This window comes from Dicentrarchus labrax, unplaced genomic scaffold, assembly GCF_905237075.1.
Source record: "Dicentrarchus labrax unplaced genomic scaffold, dlabrax2021, whole genome shotgun sequence".
NCBI lineage: Eukaryota > Metazoa > Chordata > Actinopteri > Moronidae > Dicentrarchus > Dicentrarchus labrax.
In genome coordinates, this window is record NW_026136719.1 from 27,186,523 (window position 1) to 27,209,261 (window position 22,739).

General features: G+C 38.4%; 1 protein-coding gene across 5 annotated transcripts in view; it reads right to left on the reverse strand.

Moving 5' to 3' along the window:
* Positions 1–22,739, reverse strand: part of LOC127351918 (carbohydrate sulfotransferase 8-like) — a 160,175-nt gene that overhangs the window by 108,076 nt on the left and 29,360 nt on the right. For 4 of the 5 annotated variants that reach the window (XM_051379919.1, XM_051379917.1, XM_051379916.1 and 1 more), the window contains exon 2: positions 12,165–12,358. In XM_051379919.1, the coding sequence (XP_051235879.1) occupies positions 12,165–12,324 (160 nt within the window). In that variant the 5' untranslated portion in view covers positions 12,325–12,358. Of the gene's footprint in view, positions 1–8,209; positions 8,227–12,164; positions 12,359–22,739 lie in introns of those variants that run through there. The other variant, XM_051379921.1, reaches the window with a different exon arrangement.

Sequence of the window (22,739 nt, forward strand, 5' to 3'; positions counted from 1 at the left end):
GAAAACCCTCTGGCTCTTGTCTGAAATCAAATTGTAAACAGCCTGAAATAGCTCCTGTGTGACTAATTCCCTTTCTCTGCCATAACTACTGAGATTGTAAGTGGCTTTTTGTATGGACCACAAAATTAGATTCTTTACCCTATTAGAGACACAACCCCCACGCAGATCCTACAAAAAAAAAATCTAGCTTGTCAATATTAATAGCTAATATGATCAAAGATGGGCCTGCATGTTTTATTAGCCATCTGGCAGCTCTGTTGGGTAATTTGAAAGCAATTTTGGACTTGTAACATTTGGGAGGAACAAACAGAGTGGGGGTGGGAGGGCATAAGGTTGATGAGAGACAGAGAGATACAGTAGGTGCAGGCAATTAGCTGTATGGCAATTCCCTTGTTAAAAGGCTGGATAATGCCCAGGTTGGATTGATTTACTGGCTGCAGTCTGGTGACAGCTCCCATATCGCAGCCTCACTGCCCACTGAAGTGTGCATTAGGACTTGGTGTTTGGCAGCAATATGGCTTTTACATTTAACAATCTGTGCCCAAACGGAGTGGAAGGGCTCAGGAGACAAGTTGACAGAGGGGAGCCTCCCATCACTTGTCAGCATTGTCAGGGGCAATGCCTTATTATCCCGAGTCTATTGGTTTCTTTTCATGTCATTTATTATTCCCATCACCTTTTCTTTGTGGCCCATATCAGAAAGAGAGACGAGGTCTGGAGGGGGTATATGTAGATAAATATGTTGAAAATTGGCTCAGTATGGATTCATTTGCTCGTGCAGACCTCTTTGTTTGGTGGCAGACAGAGGTGTCTTTTGTGTATCTGCCAGCAGGGCCATGGCTCACTCCATCAATGGCACGCCATTCAGGAGATAAGCATCAGCTGGCGGCCCACTCCAGTGACACCAGCACTTCCTCCCGGAGTCAGCAGATTACATTTTAGAAGTTGACAGCTTGTTATCACTCTGGATAGCAGGAGGGCTTAATCTTTTGTTCTTTTCTGGCTGGGGTAGGGCTGAGGAGTCATCGGCTCAGGACACTGATTCCACCGACTTCCCTCCTTGTGCTCTCTGCAGTGACACACACGGTGAATAGGCCACTCTCTCCTCCACTCTTTTCATCTTCCTCTAAGAGTGCCTGCACTTTGTAGAGGGATTACAGTGATGGAAGCCTCAGCAGTGCACAATGATATCCATTCAACATGTCTCCCTTGCAGACAGGGGATGGGTTCAAGTCTGATTTGATAATGGGTACGCTGGCTTCAGTCTGGAGGGATGGATCACAGCTCCTAAGGCAGGGCTTGTCCTTTGGGAACAATCATGTGGAATCCCTCTTAGAATAATATTCATGACCATAATAGGGGTGGAGAATAGCATGGTCCTAGCACAATATTGTAGATCATACTGAACTGATGATGTTCAGAGGAAAGCCTTTTCTTAGCTGAAGTTACTGCAAAATCATCATGCTTCTAAGAAACAAGCTATACAGAGGACTGTACAGACTAGAAGTTTTATTAGAAATGGCAAGTCCCAGATGCCAAGGTTCCATGAAGAAAACATGACATTTCTTATGTTACATTTTTACCTTGACATGGCTGCTGGTCGTCCAGATGCCTTTTGTCCAAATTCTCCGCAGTCTATTCATGGATGGTACTGCAGATAGACTTCCTTTTGATGGCTCAAACATTTTACTGCAGAAATTTGAGAGTCATTCATCTATGAACAGATAATTCAATAAAGTAGCAGATTCAAAGGCGCAGATAGGCACAGATAAAACTCATTACTGTGATTTAAAGAGTTTACTAGACTATAGAAGCATGTTATATCTTTTAATAATGATTGGAGCCTTGGGTGTCTCATCATTATGTTTGGGAGAGAGTCACTTATACTCAGATATTAATTGGCCTGTTAAATAGATGAATAAAATATACGGTTTTGTTGTCCTAACAAAAACCCATCTTGCATAATCTGCCCTTCCTGAGCAGATGATAACTTGAACAACCTTGAACATTGGCATTTATTATCACTACTTTGCTTTTGAAGCTGCAAGATGTCTCCTTGGTGAGAACTGTGGTTATATAACCTCCCTCTCTCCTCCCACTCTCTCTTTGTATGTCTCTTCCTGTCTATGGCGTTCACAGCCTCTCAAGCCTACTGGAAGATGGCTACAAAGCTCAAAGCTTTTTTTGGTTGGGGATGCTTAAGACAAGGATTTCTGCTTTTCTGATGTGTTTGCAGTAGTGAAGACAAGTTTTCAGACAGGAACATTATGTTTGATATGAACAGACTCATACGGAGGCAGTGATACTAGAGAAATCCTACTGCTTATGTAACACTTCAGTGCTGTCTGATGAAATTAATTCTACAGATAAAGTTTCTTTCTGTCAGACTGCAGACAGACATAGAAATAAATAGTATCCCCACCAAGTTTAAAGAAAGTTGAAATATTCCTACCAACATTTAGTTCTGTAGAGACAATTAGTTTTGTTCAATATTCTATAGAGTCGAGTTAACGCCCCTTTAACTTAGACTTCATAATAAGAGAGGACAGGTAAGATCCATCTGCTTAATCACTTCTCTGACTTTCACCTTACTATGGAGAGAGGTACAACACAGTATCTTCTCTCACAAGATTAAATTAAGCCCAGATGTTAATTTATGTGTGGTTGCTTCTCACCATGTCCTACCTTGGCTACAGAAGGGCTACAGTAAGCAGAAAGACAGAGAAACTGTTGATCCTTAGGCTGCCGTCTTAATAATGAAATAAACCTGGTGAAACTGTACTGGACACACAATTTTCTTTCTTTCTTACTTCTTCCAGTATTGTTGAATGAAATGACTGGAACTGTATCACCAAAAATCTATCCAATCACAGTGTACTACAGTCCTTAACATCTGCCTCAATATTAACTTATATATGGACCTACTGAACAATAATTGTTACTAAATAGCTATCAGTGATGTGAGTGAGTTGAAACATTTGACAGTATATATAATGGACAGAGCTTCTGGGTCGGAAAAGTGAAGACAATGCGGTGTCTTAAAACCTACATTCTATGTAAATTCCAGCAGGGGGAGCTCCATTGGCTGCAATAACACAGCGATCCCATTCACTTTAATGGAGAATGAGCCGACTTGACACTTTCTTTATGAGCTCAGTTAACAGTTTCCTGATGAGTTTAGGGTCTCAGTCACTAGTTTCACATCTTCTTCAATACATTATGATGTTAATTTAGTAAATTATGGTCCTATTTATTTTAAAATAGACGATAAAGTCACGTTTGTTTTGGGGCGGGGCTACATTTTGATTGAAAGGTCATTCTCAGTGAGTCAAAAAGCTGAACTCGATGCTTCAAAACGGATCTCCACAAACAAATGGGTGACGTCACGATAAGTCCACACTTTGTTGCAACTGAGCAAAAGTTACACTTAACAAGGACTCAATGTCTGGTTACAGGATAGGAAAACAATATGTTTAATTCTATCAAATTACTATGAATCTGATAAACTTTTGAAAGTATTTTTCAAATCATTTGCATTAATCAAGATATTTGTCTTTAATGCAATAGACATGCAATATAACAGTCTAAAGTGAAGATTAAGATACTTAAACACCATAAACAGGGTAAAGCACCAGCTATGTGAGCAAGCTGTTAAAAACTGTACATGCATGTTGTAGGTAATGTATTAAGTAGTGTACAATTTCTCTCGCAACAGTTACAATATATACATAATATATATATATAGGTGGTCCCTACTAAGCTACAGACAGTTCACGCAACAGGGGGAGATTTCTTCCCGATAAGACTGTGCTTCCCATTCTTGCCATTTTTATTGAGCTTGTAGTAATATTAAAATTATTTTGTTACAATTTTTCCTTTTTGCATTTGAGAAGGAAAGTTTTTCAGTAAATGGTTGAGACAGAGAACATGGACTACAGTTTTATTAAAGCACATACCAACTATATGCTTGGACTCTCTAGCTTAAGTGGGCATCTACAAGAAATGGACGGAGTCACACAACCAAAGCTCTGTATTGCATTGCTTGATTCATTGATTCTGCCAGTGTGAGCCAAACCTAACCGACTAATTGGTACACTTACTATAAAAAATTCTGTTATACTCTGTTTGAAACTGACCAATTTTGGGCTAATTAGACAAAGTAACGTAAATGGATAAAACAGGTTTTTATTTTTTTCCCCTTGTTATCTTGGATAGAGAACAGAAATGTCAGTTTTGGCTACATATTTGTCAGTCATGTTGCTCTTATTAAGTAGCTTTTGATAACAAGTCTGGTTCTGATTAATTGGTGCTCCCATGGGAACAAGACGCCCCTTGATGCCTAAAGATTCAGTGTCAGACAGATAGCAGAGCGACTCGGGACACTGGCAGCCAGGACAATGTCATAGCAAACAAGAAGTCAAGTGCTGAGTTTAATCAGTGTTGGCATGGCTGCGTACTGCTGAGGCCGACCTGTTCGTAATAATTACAGAGGAACACGGTTACAATGCATTGCATTGTTCAGGAAAGGCGTCTGGCCAAACTGTGTCTCAGTTGGCATTTCGGTGCTTCTGGTCAGTCAGACCATGAAGCCTTGCACTGTAACTGATATGTATTCAATATACTTGGGAGCGGCAGAAAGGGCACAAAGCAGATGTGACATCTATAAAGATGTCTTTTTAAAATCCCAATTAGTTTGTATAGCTATCGGATATGGGCTCCAAACTAAAATGGATATGGTCACTCATCCAAAACAATCAGATTTGGGCAAAAAATTGGAATTTGGAGCATGAATGCCACTGTGATCTTGGCCTTTGTAGCTGTAGCAATGTTGTCCAATGGTCTATGTTTATCTGAAACTGTCTTCCTAAAGATGAACCCTTTTGTGTTCACAGCCGCAGAGTGCACTGAGCCTCAGCTGTAGTTGTTGTAGTGACATAGCATGGGACAGATTGACAGGACTGAGAGGCAGCATCTGTGATTACAGTCTTCAAAGACATTTTCAAAAATCAGCCTCACTGTTGGATCCACCTGGTGCTCTAGCCTTGTTCTGTTTTATTTTCTTTGGAGTTTTTAATGTTACCCAGCGTGGCATTGTGGAAAAGGGCACCCTGAAAGCCCCCCCACCACCAGCAGGGCGGCCAAGCTGTGCTCTGCTGCTCATTAGGGGTCCTAACCCTGTCTGCTTGTCAGTGGCTCAAAAGATGCATCTTCCACTCTGCTGAGTTGAAAGAAAGATCACAGCACGTTTTTTTTGTTTGTTTCAATCAACGTCCTCCCTCTTTTCCTCTTATCCTTCCCCTCATACTGTACAGTTTCTTTTGGATCTGTGTTTCATATTTGGTGGTTTTCCGGATAGCACAAGATGTTTTGAAGTATTTAACTTTTGAGAGTGAAAAGAAGTTCAATAGAGATGTGATTTGTGGCTGTACAGCCATTCTCATTGGACTCTACCACACAGAGTCACTATATGAAAAAGAAACTGAAAAGCATTTGTTCAATTTTTTTCAGAAGAAACTAGTGTGTTATTTTCAGCTTTCATTTAATAGCGTATCTAAAAAGAAGAAGTGTCTAAAAGAGTTTTTTAAATTTTTTTTTTTTACACTGACCTCTGCTGGAAAAGGAATGTGGAAAATAAAATCTATTTGTATAGATTGGCATGTAGAAGCTATTGGTGACCCGGATCAGATGGCAGCGAAAACAGATTATGTTGCAAGGCTCCCGTGGCATAACCCTGGGCATTAATGTTAATGGAAAACCACATGACCTTGCAGTTGCCTCTGAGAGGCTCCATTTTAAATCCAATTGACATGGCCTAAGTCTGGAAGAGGTTGGAAGGACGGTGATGCAGGCACCTGATACCCATGCATGGAAATAGTCTGTTTTTCTATTTATTTATTTTTTCCAGGGTATCCCAGAGGCCTCCACCACTAAGGTGTCCTCTGTTCCCAGAGATGAACACAGGGAGGCGGAGCTGAATGTGGAACAGCGGTTGATATATTAGTTGCTGAGATACCCATGGCCTATCCCAGATGTCATGTGATCCCAACACTGAGAGGGATGGAAAAGCTTGGCTTGCACTTCTTAAACATTCCAATCAAGGTATGTTGTTGTACTTATGCTCAAAGATATAATACCCCTTGTTGTCAGGGAGCATATTGCATGTGAGGTTGGTTTAAAAATCACTGTGATGGATTTGGCTTTGCCAAGTATTGCTTTCCAATGATCTTCCTGCTCTGGGAGGAATAGGGGATAGTGCCAGCACAACAGAAACAGGCTTTGTTAAAGGAGCTTTGCGCACACAGATGAAAGAATGGAAAAGCAGTGTAAAATAACATTCAGTTTTTTCCACAAACATCCAGTGGAGGATTTGCATTCAAATACAATGCAGTTCCACCGCTCTGAGGGTCATCAGCACAATTTAATTACATTAAGAGACAGCTAAATTGGACTTTGCAAACAGACAAGGCTTAAGGGATTACTGGACCTCTGACGGAGAGATCAAATTTTACCTTCGAGCATGAAACAATATGCCCAGTTCCTGGCAGGCTCCATGTGGACAGAGATAGAAGGACCGGGAGTTGGGGTTTGCAGCCGTGACAGCTAGATGATTAATTAATTTTATTACACTTTTTCATTTACTGTTTTTGAAGTGACCTGCATGTAGAAGTGTTTCAGAATAAACATACATTTTCACAGCCAAAAAAACAAGCCTCTGTGTGTCTAAAGAGATTGCTTATCTTGATCGCTTTGCCTCCTCTACCTCTACACTTTCCCCTCTCACATCTCCCAACTGTTAACCTCTCTTGCATGTGTCTGCATGTCTCCTACAGTTTATACTATTTATTACAACTCCTTGAAGAATCATTTCTTCAGTGCTTTATTGAACACTATGCTTCCTCTGCGGCTGCCAGCTTACCGTATGACATGCTGCCTGAATGTTGCATCTCTGATATGGACTTTTACTTCTCCTTCTTCTTAGTAGCACTAGCAGTAGAATTGACTGGGCTGTGGGATTAAATGTAAAATGGCATTCGAAGGGAAGAAGTGTTGAGGTAAGTTTTTTTTACTTCATTCATGGAAAGTCAGTCAATGGAGATTGACATTTTGACCTAGGCCTTTTATGGTGCCACCCCCTCTCTTTGCTAATAGATGTCACCCAGATTAGATTTGAAACAAAATCAAAGGCATTGATGAAATTGTATCTACTAGAAGATGTTTTTGCAACATCCACCTAGTGAATAGTGAAATAAAAGAAAGTTAAGAAACTGTACATTTTGCCCACTTGTGTTCAGTGGAAACAAGACACACAACCTTGATATATAATCAACATTTAACTTAACTTTCTCAGATCTCAGGTCTTCACCAACTCCTGAGAAAAAGTTTAAAGTTAGTTTTTAAAATGAGAATACAATATATTATATAATCCAATCCCACCTGTCTGGAATCCTGAATTTCAGTTTTTGCTCAGACTGATAATTACAGAAATGGATTCTGTTTTCACACCCTTGTTTTTTATTTCATTGGGTAGGTTTTATGGCACTTTGATGCTGAATAGGCCTATGTATTATTTGCTAGGGTCATTTACATCAGCACTCTAAACTGTTGACACCTGCATGCTGCAGCTGGAACCTGAGGAGGCTGAGTGACAGAGCATACTAAACTAATTTATTTTTTATAATTTATTATTTAATTACAATTTATTATTTAATTACATAATTTATTATTTAATTACAATTAATTGTGCATATTTATTTTAAAATGTCAAACGAGAGTCATCAAAACATCTGAACAGTATTTTCTTCTTTTCACAGACATGTTTTGATAAGTTACCGCTTTTATATTAACCCAACAGATGAGTTGGTGATGTTTGCATTTAAAAATAAATATAAAATAGCCTCTTAAAATCTCTCAGAAAATGTCTGAAAAGATTTTTTAATGTACACTAAACTGTATAATTAAATTTGAACTGATTTAAAGTAAAAGAAAAGGTGAAAATTTGTTTTTTATATTTTGTATAAACTTAGTTTCACCCACTGAGCCACAGCACAGCTGAGGCCAGCAATGCTAAACTCTATGCACTTAATGTAGGCTACTTTTATTAAAAGCACATAACAAAAGGCATGTTATCACTTACACTGAGATCCAGGGACTTGTTTGCTATTGAAGACACATTTTCACCGACACACATGCCATGGGGCAACAACTTCACCTCTTCTTCTCCATTTATGGATCAGTCTGCATCAGGGTTTGTGAGGAGACACACAGGCTGACCTTCCACTGACCAGAGCAGTTGGTCCTCACTGCCATACTCATCTGAAAAATGCCCAGAGGTGTAAATTTGTGCAGACAATTTATCTGAACTGCAAGCTCTTCAGGTCTCTTCTCCCGGAGAAACCGGCTGCTGTTTCTCCAATTGTCCTCAAACAATTACTTGGGAGAGATCAGGGGGAGACTGTTGCCAGTCAAACTGCAGTTTTCTCAGCTACCATTGTGCAGGCCATCTAAACCACGGAATACAAAGCTCTCAAGCACACTGCAAGCCAAATAAAGAGGTGGAGAAGGAGGGGGAGGCAGATAAAAGCTGACACCCAATGTATTATAACTCAGCTCTATTAGATATGAGCTTCTGCCAGGGTGAAGCACCATAGCTTAAGGCAAAGATACTGCTTGCTCATTGTGCTTTAGCGAGGGGGCTGGGGAGACTGTGTAGCCACTGTGTTCTGTATACAGCACACAGTCTCTCATGCATCATTTAGTAAACTAGAATTCTTTCTTCAATATTCAAGTAACGAAATATAGCAGACTAGATAAAAGGATGTGCTTAGGCTGCAAAACTCATCCAAAGACAAACGCTATATGCTTGAAAAATGGCTAGCAATCAAAAAAGAAGGAATCATCAATAAAATGTCACAATCGCTTTCATTTTCAGCATTAACTCAATTTTGGTAATATGTCGAACATTCTGTATGTTCTACATAGTGATTACACTAAGACCTCTTTTTTGACATATTTACATTCACCACATGCACATTCTGTACAGTAACTATTGAGGTGATTGATTGTATTGGTCTTTGTCTGTGTTACTGTCACTGTCACAACGACTATTCTGCTTTATGCAAATACAGATTCAAATTAAATGTTTAGCTTGACTAGCCGGAGGGACAAAAATGACTTTCCAGCTATACAAATCAATTTACCATTTATATATTATACTGTAAAACTATAGACACTAGTTGTAATACAAATAAATGCCCTTTTAAGTGAAAACTGAATGTATGCATGATTTAATAAATAGAGCACAGAACAAATGTGTCAAACACAAAAAATGCTGTTCTATAAATGAGATTGTTAAATGTAAAAAATAATTCCCATCACCATTCAAGACAAGTCATACAACATAAAACAAGATTGTAGGTAAAAAATCAAATGCCTCCACTGGCACTACCGACCAGTGCTTTTATTGCCACCTCAAAGGGAGGCAGTCCATTCACATGGCAGATAAGGTTAACATGCATCTGGTTCTTGTGACACATGAAAATTGGAAGGATGAACACAATCAATTTGGTGTAATCCTCAGGTGCATGAACCAACTTCTTACAAGGTCTAGTGGATCTTATTCTGATATTTGTCATGAATATTAAATACTGGTTTGTATATTTGTACATAATATGTGTGTCTGTCTTGCAGACGTGCTTCTATGCGTGTCCTACAGATACGTGTGTCATTGTGAGTGGCTTTTTTTTCACCTGCCACCGTGCCTGAAAGGATCTGACAATCAGGAGAATATTAGAGGGTTGGAGAGATTCCACTCTGGCTAAGTGGCTCTTTTTGCTGTGGAATGTGACACTGCTCTGATATTCATGATTCACAGTGCTGTTGACACACGATAGGGGATTTCAGCTTCTCTGGCTCCGCTGGTTTTATCCCTAGAGAGCCCGCTGGACCAGTTCATCATAATTTTCTTTGAGCACCCCAAACACATCGACTACGGCTCACTGAAAACATTAACTTTTTTATGTGAACTGTGTTATGTTCCTTAAAGAGTTTAATCCAAAAGAACAACAATTTGTGACAGTTTTTGAACTCAAGATGAGGTGAAATCACCAATAATGTGTATAAAAATGTCTGAGTGGAACTCAAAGACAGTGGTGGGTGCAACATGAAACTAATGCTGCTCCCATTTAGGTGGAAAGTGTTGTACAAGCCAAAGAGGCACATAAGCAAGCAGCTGATCTCTTGTTTCTGAGACATGAAGCAGCTTAGTTTTACATGCTCAGGACACTCTTCCATCACGACTGCTTAAACCCCAATCTCCTTAATGCTGAGTGCCAAGCAGAAGCACATTGGGTCCCTTTTTGAGGACAAAGGTTTTACTCATTTTGAAATTGAATGTACAATCTCCCTCTAACACGGTGGAAACTCTGACTGCAAGGCAATGAAAATTGAAGTATTTGGGGAGCAAATGTGCTCTCCACCATACTGGTTAAACCTGAATTCAACACACTCCAAATAATATCTAACTACACAAACACACATACATTTCTTCCTTGATTCTTAATGTGTTTGTGTGTTTGTGTGTGTGTGTGTGTGTGTGTGCGCGCATACAGCATGTATACTTGTGCATCTAGTGTGCTTTGATTACATGAGTAGTATAACTGCTTTTCTGCCTTTATGTGAATAAATATGTGTACTTGCCTGCATATATATATGTGTAAAACACACAACTCACATCCTTATATGTATGCACAGAAGGACTTGGTATGCTTACATGTGCATTCATGCACTAGCTCACCTCTGTATGTGTTCTTGTCTTTCTGCGTGTGATTGCAGGCTTTTTTGTCCTTATTACTGCTATATAATATCTTCAGCTATATCCATACAAGAACACTAATGATAAAATGTGTTTATCAAAGATTTCCACATTCAGTTTTCTCTATAATTTCCTCCATTCTACGGAACCTCACAAAAGGCCACATGGGAACTTTTTTTCTGAACTACTTTGCAATAACATTTGCATTTAGCCTGATCCAAACAGCCAGTGTGTCGGTCCAGTTATAATACACTGCCAGTTTATGGAAATCATTACTCCTTCTGAAAGAATGACCTCCAACAGTGTGCATAGCATTGAAGCTATGGCTCTGGGTATGGTTATTGCTCGGGCTGTGGTTGCATTTGTGGTTGTATGATACTACTAAATGGATGGGACAGTTCTGTGACTATTGTTCCTATTATCATTAGCCAAGAAACCAAGAATTAGCCACATGGGATTTAGACCTGCAGTGATTATATCAGATATGACAGATGGAGACACAGGACAATACTCAGCCAGCACAGCCATAAAAATTCACTGAACACATAACTCCTGCATGTAGTTAGTGTTACACCCGTTACGTGTCACAGCCAAGAGCAGCAATGGCTACATCCACCAAAAGCAACTAAAGATCTGCCATCTCAGGAGAATAGTCAAAATCACAACAGCAGCATGTCTCAGCCGGGGCAGAAGCCTGCCTTACCTCAGTGCAGAGAACCAGGTTAACTCACTCTGTTAAGTAGCTCCACTAGTTAATGGTACAGCAATGCAATGATACAGGCTTGTGGATGACACACTCATGCTGTGGTCAACACTATATCATAATACAGCTCAGCTTTCCTTTATCGATCAGAGGGAAAGCAAAATGTATTGTGAGAAAAAGCAAAACATTGTGAGGACAACACTTAATGTGAGGCAACACAAAAGTAGCTCAGACATTTTATTTCTACCGTGACCTTCCAGGGCTCTGCAGTATTCAAATCCAAAACTTATTTTATTTTGCAGCAAAAAAATGTCTTACTTGCAATGTTGTCAGTTTTGATAATGTGAGATAATATGTGGGACAAATGCTGATGAGCATGTGTGAGCATGCTGAAATGTGTTAAATCAGTTAAGAAACAACTGAATTTGTGTTATTGCTCCCCAGTCTAAGAGCATTTTAAGAGATTTTCTACCCTGCAAAGAATATTTTAAGGCAAACAAAAAAAAAACTGTCTGAAGTTAGGATGCTTAATAGTGGTGCAAAATATCAGTGTTATTTGGGAAAGCGTCAATACAACAGCCGTCACATGTCAGTCGTCAAAAATCCACATTGCTCGAACCTTATACTTTTTTGGGGCAAGCAGAGACAAACCTGGGCCTTGATGCTGGACCATCTCTGACAGATCCCGCAGGTGGATGAAGAGAACCAGACCTCCAGCAGCGAACAGCAGGAGGAACCAGAGGGAACAGGGCATCCTCCTTCTCCGTCCACGCAGGGAGTCCACCACCATCTTCCACTTCATCCACAGCATGATGCGGCACAGTCAGACACTAATGTAATATGTTCTGGAGAGAATCAGAGAAAGCGGGAAATAGAAAGAGGAGGGGGAGCGAGACATAGACAAAAGTAGTGTGAGCAAAACAGGCAGTGTGTTCAGAGTTTTTTCATTTTTCTTTTTTACAGGTATTTACAAGTAAAAATTGATACTGTTTGATAGATGGCAGCGGCGGAAAAATACATTTACTCAAGTACTGTACAAAAGCACAAATCTGAGGTACTTTTATACTACTTTATACTGCTACCTGAAGTACATATTGTACTTTTTACTTCTTCAACTGCATTTGTGTGATAACTTTTGTTAGTAGTTTACTAGGTAAACTACCCAATAGTATATACAATAGATAAAAATGATATAAATAAAATTAGTTGGAATGGCAGTTCTGTGGAAGGCAACCCGCGGCATCTGTAGATGAAAACGTTATTTTCAGGTACACTAATGAAAACAAACCTATAAATATTATATTCTATTTCTGTCAATAGATCATTTTAAATGTTACACAGAGTATTTTAATATTGTAGTATTGTTACTTTTGCTCAAGTGAATGATCTGAATTCTTCCTCCACCACTGGTAAATGGGATGCAAATTGCTGTTCTGAACTGATTTTAATAAATCAATGCTGCGACTACTTGTAATGAAATTGGCCGTACAATATCAGCAGTGTCTTGGATCATAGCAGCTCCTGCTCTTCAGAAAAAAGGAATAGTCCAATAGTGTCTTAAAACCATTGAAGATCCTATAATTTTGAACTTGATTATAGTGTTTACATCAGCGTTAAATCTGGTTTTAATGTGCTTATTGGCACAAAGACGACAGCACAAGCAGTTCAATTTAGGTTACAGACACACAGAAGGACAAAATAAGCACAATATTTATTGAAATCTAACACCTCTGTCTGTTTAAGTTAGAGGGGTAAAATCCATGAAGTCTGACGAATTAAAGCTGTTCAAAAATTCAACATGGAAACAAGATGAGCTAACACCTAATTCCTCCAAATAAAGAAATCTGTGATCTGTTTGTAAGGATACAATCTGGTAAACACAATTCCAGTTGGACTGGCATGAGCGCAGACCAACTCTGGGCTCTGTTCATACCGCAGAAAGACCGTGTAACATCTGTCTTCGAATTAATATGCAAATGAACTTCAGTGACTACTCAAGCATGTGTTGTCATTGCAGAAAGTAAAATTGGCTCTGTTTTAGTTATGCCAAGAATTGGACCATCACATTTCACCCTGTGTTGAAACCAAAAGTTATAAATAAGCTGTAAATGTGTAAATGAGTGTCAAATAACAAATGTGACACATTTCATGCCGCGATGCTTGAATATACAGTGATTTCTGTCAAGATGTTGGTTTGTTTATAAGGATGATAAAATACAGAGAGAATGAAATACGGCATGGAGTACAAATATGCAGCTGAAACAGAAATCCAGAGGGGCTTATAACAATGTTTCACCACATGATCAAGGTGACAAGCAATGACACAAAAGACATCAAAAAGTCAACATGGAGGAGAATGCCACAAAATAATGAAATGTATAAATGAGAGAAAGTAAACTGAGTGATAAGAGGATGGAGGATACATTTTTTGTGTTGCATACATCAGTTTTTTTAATTGATCATCGTGGGTAAACATTTTACTGACATGAAACTTTGCTTCTGGGCTTAATCAGTGCAGATGCAGCTACAGGAGAGGTGCATTATAGTAACAGCATTGCTCCACCCAGAGGAGGATTAGTTTTGCTAAATCCACAAGGACCAATTTGTTTTCTGAGAAGCAAGATTTGCTTAAAACTGATACTGAATCCCGCCATATATATAATACATAATAATAACTTTTCATAGAGGTTACTTCAGGTCAAAGATGTCTTCTTCTTTTTTATTAAATCAATAGGAATTTTAGAATTATCCTCAGATATAAAGAGTGGCAATTGATGCAATAAATATGACATAAGGATTAAAGCTATCAGACATTAGCTTCTACAAATCTTGTGGCGCAGTATAAATGCTGTAGTTACGTTAGTTAGATGCTGTCCATGGTTGCAACTATAGAATGGCATTAAAATGAAAACAATTACTTAAACAGGCATTAATTTGATTGACATGCAGTGAAACTCAAATGAAAGTGAACAACATCACAGCACTCGCTTTTGTAGGGATTACATTAAACCTACAAGGAGTTTTTAACTGGTTATTGAACAGTTTTAATTTAATACTGATGCCTCTATGTGACCTACATGAACAAACAAGAGAAGAGAAGATTGGCTGTTTCTATATAATTATTTCTAATGCCTGCCAACGGGTCGGATTCCTCTTGGAATTAATGGAAACGCAACCGCTTTTGTCCACAGGGGCTGCCAGAATCAACAAAAAATGTAAGTTCATTGTTGCTGCTTTAAATACCAGTTGTATCATATTTGCTAAATTAGGTTTTTTTAAGACCTCTACAACATCAAAATAAGCTGTTGTATGCAATCGGTCTTCTGCCCTCTGGTGAACTCCGTTGTTACTATAACTCAGGAGGGTTGTGTGAGCTCACCTCTACTTTTTGCACAACTGTGAAACGGGTTCTCAGATGATACGCCGCTATCTTTGTTAGGCGCTGATGATCTAGTATTTATCAGCATTGTACAGATAGACTAGTGGAGTGATGTGAAAAGAATTTTCCTATTATTAATCCAAATAAGATCAATACATTACCATGAATGCCTTATTAATTAAAAGTGATACAAAAAACACATCATATATGTTAAACATTTTTTTTGTATTTTGTCAAAAGGTCAGATAAACACTTAAAACACACAAATATCTGATTTTTTTTCTGGCAATTATTTGATGTGTCAGGCTTCTCACGGTTTCTAGTTAAACACAAGTCAAACCATCAGGCTACCCTGAAACCCATCTATTTAGCTTTTTATTAACACACAATGTCATTATAAGGTACAATAATAGATTTCTCAGTATAAACATGATTATTATGAAAAGGATACTCTATATTTGATGTAGAGGAGAAAAGGGAACTGCTTTTATTGTTCTGCTGTATGTGTCTGTCTCTCTTTACACTCTAAAAGTAAAACTAACTAACTAACTAAAAGTATTTTTTTGTATTCAAAAGTCCATTACACCAGACGGGTGTGTTTATCATTTCAGTTCAGTATAATATACCCCTGCAGAATGAAGGTACCTTTAACAATGTTTAAAATACAAAGATTGTACATGCTGTAGAAAAGGTTTTTTTATGGGATCATGTAAGTGTACAGATGGTCATGTTCATTGTTGTTGCATAATGAGGATATGGTACCCTCTGTGCTCAGCAGACTTAATGACAAGTATTGAGTTTTATACCGGCTGAGGAGTTATTTCACATCTTCTGTTCATTCTCTAATCTTCACAGCCAGGACAACAGCAAGGACACATTTGATGGAGTGAAATGCAAAAAAGAGAAGGAGAAGGCTATGTCATATTACGTGACATTCTTCAATATGTGTTTATACAAGAAACAACTGCCTCATGCAGCATACACTATGCATTTGAACCATATAATGAATACTGTATTGTCGGGCTTGCTGTGCATGTTGCATGGTTGCCATGCCAACACAGGTGGTAACCAGGAGACTTTGCCCGCCATTTTTATTCCTATTTGTATACACCACTTTGAAGAACACCTTTTAATCAATAGACATGCATTTCTGGTATTAAAGCCATAATGCTCATTAGGGTGTTCTTTACTGGGATTATAGGGAGTTGATCATGGAGCTGGTACACAGCCAGTACCTGTTGTAGCGCCATCTTGTTCATAATCCCAGAAAACTACGACATCTCTAGTGCTACTGCTACAGTACTACATTGGTCTGGATAAAAAACAAACAGAGCTATATAGTGGAAAGATGATAAGAAAACCAAGTTTTAACTGCATTTTTGGAAACATTCATGTTTGTTTACATATATTCTGAAATATAATTACTCTTTCACGGCATGTGAAGAAGACTGAAGTGATTGCTATCCAGTTGACTCAGTATTCTGACACTTTCAGAGTCATGGAAACTGTTAATTCAAGATGACAAGCTGGAGCTTTTAAAGATGCTATCCTTTCATTCTGTTTTATCAACAGCATTTGACCTTTTACATCCCTGTGTCATTCATACTGACAGTACAAAACCACAGAATGTAACCTTATCACAAGAAATCATTCCAGGTTTAAACTTCCATTTCCATTTTTTCACCACACAGTTTCCCCACCTTCGTTTTGTACAAGATATTGGGTTCAGGCAACATGCGCCTGTTGTTTCTGGCTATTTAAGATATTGTTGAAAGTGCGCAAACTATATTTTTACCCCTTTAAGTGCAGTGCAAGGAATGGCAATGGAGCAAAGAGTCAGCAAAGTGTGAAAAGCATGCATTCATGTCAGTGTTGATTTAAGTGATTTGGAAAGAGTGTCCTTGTTTTCTTGGCCCCAAGCAAGTGGTTGGTTTCAGCAGGTTCCTTTATATTGTTAAACAAAGACTTTGTCACACAAGCCTCCTTTCTGTGAGCATGTAGTGGACATTCTAGTTATTTTTCTACTTCCACTATTACTGCGAGTATCTCTATCTTACTTATTACCTAAACCTGAGTTATTGAGCTGTATAAATAAATAAGAATAAAATTGCAAAATGGGAAGCAAAAAGACACAAAAGTGGAATTTAAGATCAGATAGACAGGAGTACAAATGAACATATAAAACAAAGTAAAAACTTATATAGTATTTAGTGTGGAATTTATAGATACTGTATAAAACTATAATATTTTAGAATATCAAAGTTACAACAGCAACATCCAGTAAAAAGATATTAAAATACAAGTAACATGTTATCTTCCTCTGTTCTCTTTTGGTTTTTGTTCTTGAATTTATCTTCCTCCTCTTGAATTTTTTTCTGATTTACACACGGAGCAAAGTTTTGGTGAGCAGGCATATGAAGTGTCAGATCCGTAAAAAAAAAAGAAACACTTAACTGGTTTGTAATTAAGGATTTAAAATTCAGTCGTCACTCGTGCTGATTGAGCCGGCGGTCAAGCTGCTCAACCAGAAACATCTCTAAATGCACAGTTGGGTGCGGATTGTAGCCATTATTCTACAACGTCTTAGTTGTGATAGTAACTTCATTAAAATTGCGTTAATATCAGCGTAGGAAAACCAATCCTCAATCATCCTTTTAATTGTCAACATAAGATCTGATCTGATCAAGCCTAGATAGTGGACTGGACTGTGTTCTGGACCACTGAACTACAGTTGTTAAAGTAGTGCCCAAACATTCTTTTTATGAATGAAGAACCGTCTTAACATATTGATGGTATTACACGAGGAAATTATCACTGACAACCCTACGCTGACACTGAGGGTCAGACAGAGGTTGCAGTGGACAGCTCCAAGCTATATTTTAACTATGAAACAGGGTATTGCTAAAAAAGAATATGCATTCCCTGTCAACTTTATCTGAAATAATAAAACAAAAGATGAAAACAGAATAACTGCAACTGCCACAACTTGACACAAACATCTCATTATGATCAAACAACACTTCATTTTAAAGACATCGCCTTTGTACTTCACTTCCAAATAGATGTATATGCCAAGAAATGACATAACATGTCTCATTTTATGCAGAAAAAGAAACATTCTGTGTCAGAGTGGTAATGGAGATGATTCTGTGTTTGATGTTCATGTACAATACACAACAAAGAATTGTGCTTTTTAGTTTCAAGCAAATGAAAATGATGCCAGTCAAACAGATGTGCTGTTCATATACATGTCTACATCGACCAGTAAAGAAAGTGTTTATCTGCAATATCTTTCCTAGACATTGCCTTTTAAGAACATTTTTGATGAAATTAAAAGGTTTTGTTACAAAATGAAACATCTGCCTTTTCATTACATAATGACTGCAGTATAAAATTGAAATATGTATTGAACAATGTTAAATAGGTTACACAGTGAATGGATCATTTATTGCTTAGAAGAAGTTACTGATTAATATAGTACTTTGGAAATAATCTCCTTAATTAAACAAGGATCATCTTGTCTGTGACGACAGTGCTTTTGGCCACACTAACTCTGGTGAAAGGGGGTGAATGTGCTCTTTTGTTCCACATGAGTTTTACTTCATCAACTGTTCTACAGCAGCACCATGACCTGTCTTAACCATAACTTTAAAGAACATCTGGGTTTTTTAGGGTTCAGGGTGGGGCAGCTCTCTTGAGCATATTGGTGTGATAGCAGAGAGTGCTGTAAGTATCTGTCTTTGTCCCTTTGAACATATGAACAATTTGTTTTGTTTTTAATATTAACAGCTAAAAAGCACAAATTAAGCACTGCATGTGGGCTGAATGCCACACAGCATGCATAAGAAAGCAACCAAAATCTATTTTAGTTATCTAAATGCATATTGTAATCACCTGCTTCCTCCCAAAGGTTTCAGATGTCCTAAAAAGGTTCTGTGATATTAAAAACAAATACCATTTGTGTCTAGTCCCTCTAGTGAATCAGTGGAAGTGAACAGTGTTGGCTAGTAAACAAAAAGTCATAAATTAATGATTATGTGCAAAATAATTTGACGAGGGGAGAACAGGAGCTGGTATAGGATTATGTTAAAAGCATTGCTAATTTATGACAGCCGGTGATCTCTGGAATGAATGAATGCATTTGCCACGCTGCTGTGATGAGCCTTAGTGTAGATCAACCATCAGCCCTGCTAGCTATCTCACACTGCCACTTACTGATAAAAAAAGGTCTATAGATATTTTAAAAAGGGTTCTCCTGTTCAGCAGTAAGAAGGTAATGTACATGCAAATAATACCCTGACTAACTTCTTTATGTCAGTGTGACGGAATAACATACAAGTGTGCCAGTACACTGAAATGATGATGAGTCAGAATCCATAATTCATAATGCATTAATGTAGCAACAAACTACAGAACCATGCATCATTTATGAACACATTTTGTCCCTCGCATGCTGAGATGAAAATGGTCATATTTTGATTGCACCTTTGATTTGAAATTTTCATCTGGAAATAATCAGCTGCTCCAGAAAATAAAGGCAATACAACCTGTAATTTGCAAATGTAAAATTGATACATAAAGCAACACATTCAACAGTGTTCTGTGAATGGCAGACCAATCAATGCCCACACATCAACTGTGTGGGCATCTGGTTTTCACTTTCTAAATTTTGAACCACAATTATATGACACATCCCTCTGTTTTCTGGTGGAAGAGGGGGGGATTTAAGAGCATTTATACTGCATACTAAACCACAGCTGTTCCTTTGGATCCATTCCCACCATCCCCAGATTATTTAGAATAAAGCTAAATGAATAAATAGTCTCAAGTCAAATAGAATTATGTAATGCACTTACCTACAGTACAGTAACAGCTACCAAAGTACTTCCACACCAAAAACATTTCCCAACTCCCTCAGAAACGTGAGAGCTGTGTGACGGTGACCTGACACTCTGGCCTCAGGATAGCTACCAGCTCAGGCAGAGCAGGTGATGACAACTCCAACACAATCGGACATGCTCAAATACAACACATCCTCACCATATCATGTCAGCCCAATACCTGCCACAGGGCACTGCTGTGCTCCACACCTCTCAGATGAGGTTACAGATTACTATCTGTTTATATGTAGGGCCTCACAGCAGCTCACTGACCAGCAAAATAGAGTAGATAAATTACACGCACGCGAAGGACTCCCAACCTTTTTCTTAAAGGCCTTAAAATCAAGTTAGAAAAATCCCGTGTGTTGTTTTTAGGTGATTCTGTGATTCAGTGTGCTTTTGATTCATGCACAATGCAGTAGATCTGCTGCTAACATCTTTTTTCACAGGGGAAAAATTGATCAAGCTGCTTCTATGTCTCTGGACAGCATGGGATTGTTGTGGTTTCTGTGTTGTCCAAAAGCTTTTTGGCTTTTCATTTTTATTTCTAAAATTCAATAAAAAAAAAAATATTCTAAATTGATTGGCCACTACACATAGGGTCAAAGCTACTGCCCATTTTCCCTGCCAGAAACACACCTAACCCTGATACCCCAGACAAATGGCTCATTTGGCCAACAGTTTGGCTTTATTGTCTATTGCTTTCATTACCATTTAAAACTCATAATTACACACAAAGGGCTCTTCTTAGTAATGGTGCATTGAAACTCACCAACAACTCACAGCTAATTAAAAGCTATGTGCAGAAGGTCGCCTGCTTTTCCATGAACAGGTAAAACCAGCCAAAATCTACAGCATGCACTGTTTATATCTTCTATTAAATGCACTTCAATCATGAAAGGAAGAGCTAGATGGAAGGGAGGAGACAGGCTGAGGAACTTTTACTCCTTAACATATTGAGAGACAGATGGTGCAATGTTGGTGCAACTCAGTATCGAGAAGGTATTCCTAATATTTTCTGCCTCTGGGCCTGTGAAAGCGGAAGCAAGTAAGGAAGGTTGAATTTAAGGGAATCAGTTGTACAGACAAAGTTTGAGATGTGTGTAATATTCAATGAAACAAACACACGTGGCCACAAGACATTTCTCTGAATGCCTCAAAAATTCCATCAACAAACAAATGCCTGTCTTGGTTTATGATGAGCACAATGCACCATTGCTCTTTTCTGTGCATACATAAGTTAACATTTAATTTGCATCAGGAAGACGCAGATGGATTAATTTTCTCATTTGAACTACAGAGGAAGAAGAGTGTTTGAAACTAGTCATTGATCTGTGTGAGAACTTGATGTAGTATGGATATGCAAAATAGTCTTTCAATCAAACATCTGGACCTATTTCATATGCAGCTGTTGCCAAAAAAGCAGCAAATCATGATCACATAGGTCAGACCAAATAGGAACATAGCCAACCTAAAATCATCTACAAGGGTTTTGGGGCTCCATGATAAATGATTAGCATGACTGTATGGCTGCATGACTATGTAGTAGGTTTTTGTGCAAGTAGTAGATTACAGGGATCTCTTGGACACCTTCTAACTGGCCTTTGTGAGAAGAACACAAAAAATAGGTGCAATACATTTACAAGACAGATACAGCCTGCATAGTGCATTAAGAATAACACAGTTACACAACATTTTGGCCAGTTTGGTATTTTTGCTATTCCAATGCTGAAAACAGGTCCAACAACAAATCATATTAATCTAGGAATTTAAGTTGGATTAGCTGAATGCCTAAAATGTAAATATAAGCACACACTGGCTGATAAAATTGATTCTTAATCTGCAAATTAAGGCGGTGTGTGTGCCATTAACATTTGTGGCAACAACACGGAAATGTTGCCATAGTTACAGTAATCAATATGTGGTAAAAGTTGGGTGAGTATATTCCTATGGAAGCCCAGTATTCGTGTCAAATAATGATCTATCGCCAGGCCTTGCAGGCTGTGCCATCATAAATCTACTGAGCCCTCTGACAGGGAACACCATTTTCTAGCCCCAACCTAACTTACCTATGTGCTGCCTTTAAATCGTGCTCTCACCCAAGCAAAGAGCAGATACTCAGCAGCTTGGCTCTGCCTTATATCTACATTGTATCTGCTTAGGCTAAACTGCCGTGGCTGGCCCCGCTGACTTGATAGGCAGTTTGGATTGAATGCTGCGGCCCGCTCAGTTGTCCAACCACCATCACTGCATAAATGTGGCCTCTGGATTCAATTTGAATAAAACCTTTTCTTTGTGTATGTTGTCACCTTGGCCTCATTTTTTCGACACACTCACTGGATGCACTTAAGAACTCATTAAATCTCGGTCTTTTGGAGAAAGGTCCTTTGGCTTATTCAAGCATCTGCTAAACCTTGACCTGCTCAGAATTTACTGCCTCCAGTTCTGACCATGTTACTGCAAGTCCTCTGTACGGGTAAACACTCATACAATCAATATTGCTGAATCTGTGCTGATCCCGCTCATTTTTCATCACCTATTTTTTAACTGTCAAAGGGTTTTGCAGATTGCCAGGAGGGAGGTCATACCACATCCTTCAAATCAACTAGATGCTTGTCTGCTTTGTTAATTCAGTGGATGCTTGCTTGTGTACTTTTTTGTGATTTACTTATTCTTTTATTTCAGTGCAGTACAAAAGAAAATTGGGTGCTCATTGGCTTCTTTAGCTCCCTAGTGATTCTTGCCTACTGAAGAGAGTAAAGCAAGCATAACCGCTGATCAATTTGAAATAACAAAACAAACCCATATTCTCAAATTTACATATATTTCTGAATTAATTACATGTCAGTATGTCTAGCCTGTTCACTAAGCATTTCCAGAATTTAAAAGCAACCATTGATAGAGAGAAAGCACACTACCTGTATCCTGCAACGCTGTCCTATTTGGTTCTGTTCTTGAGTGAATTAC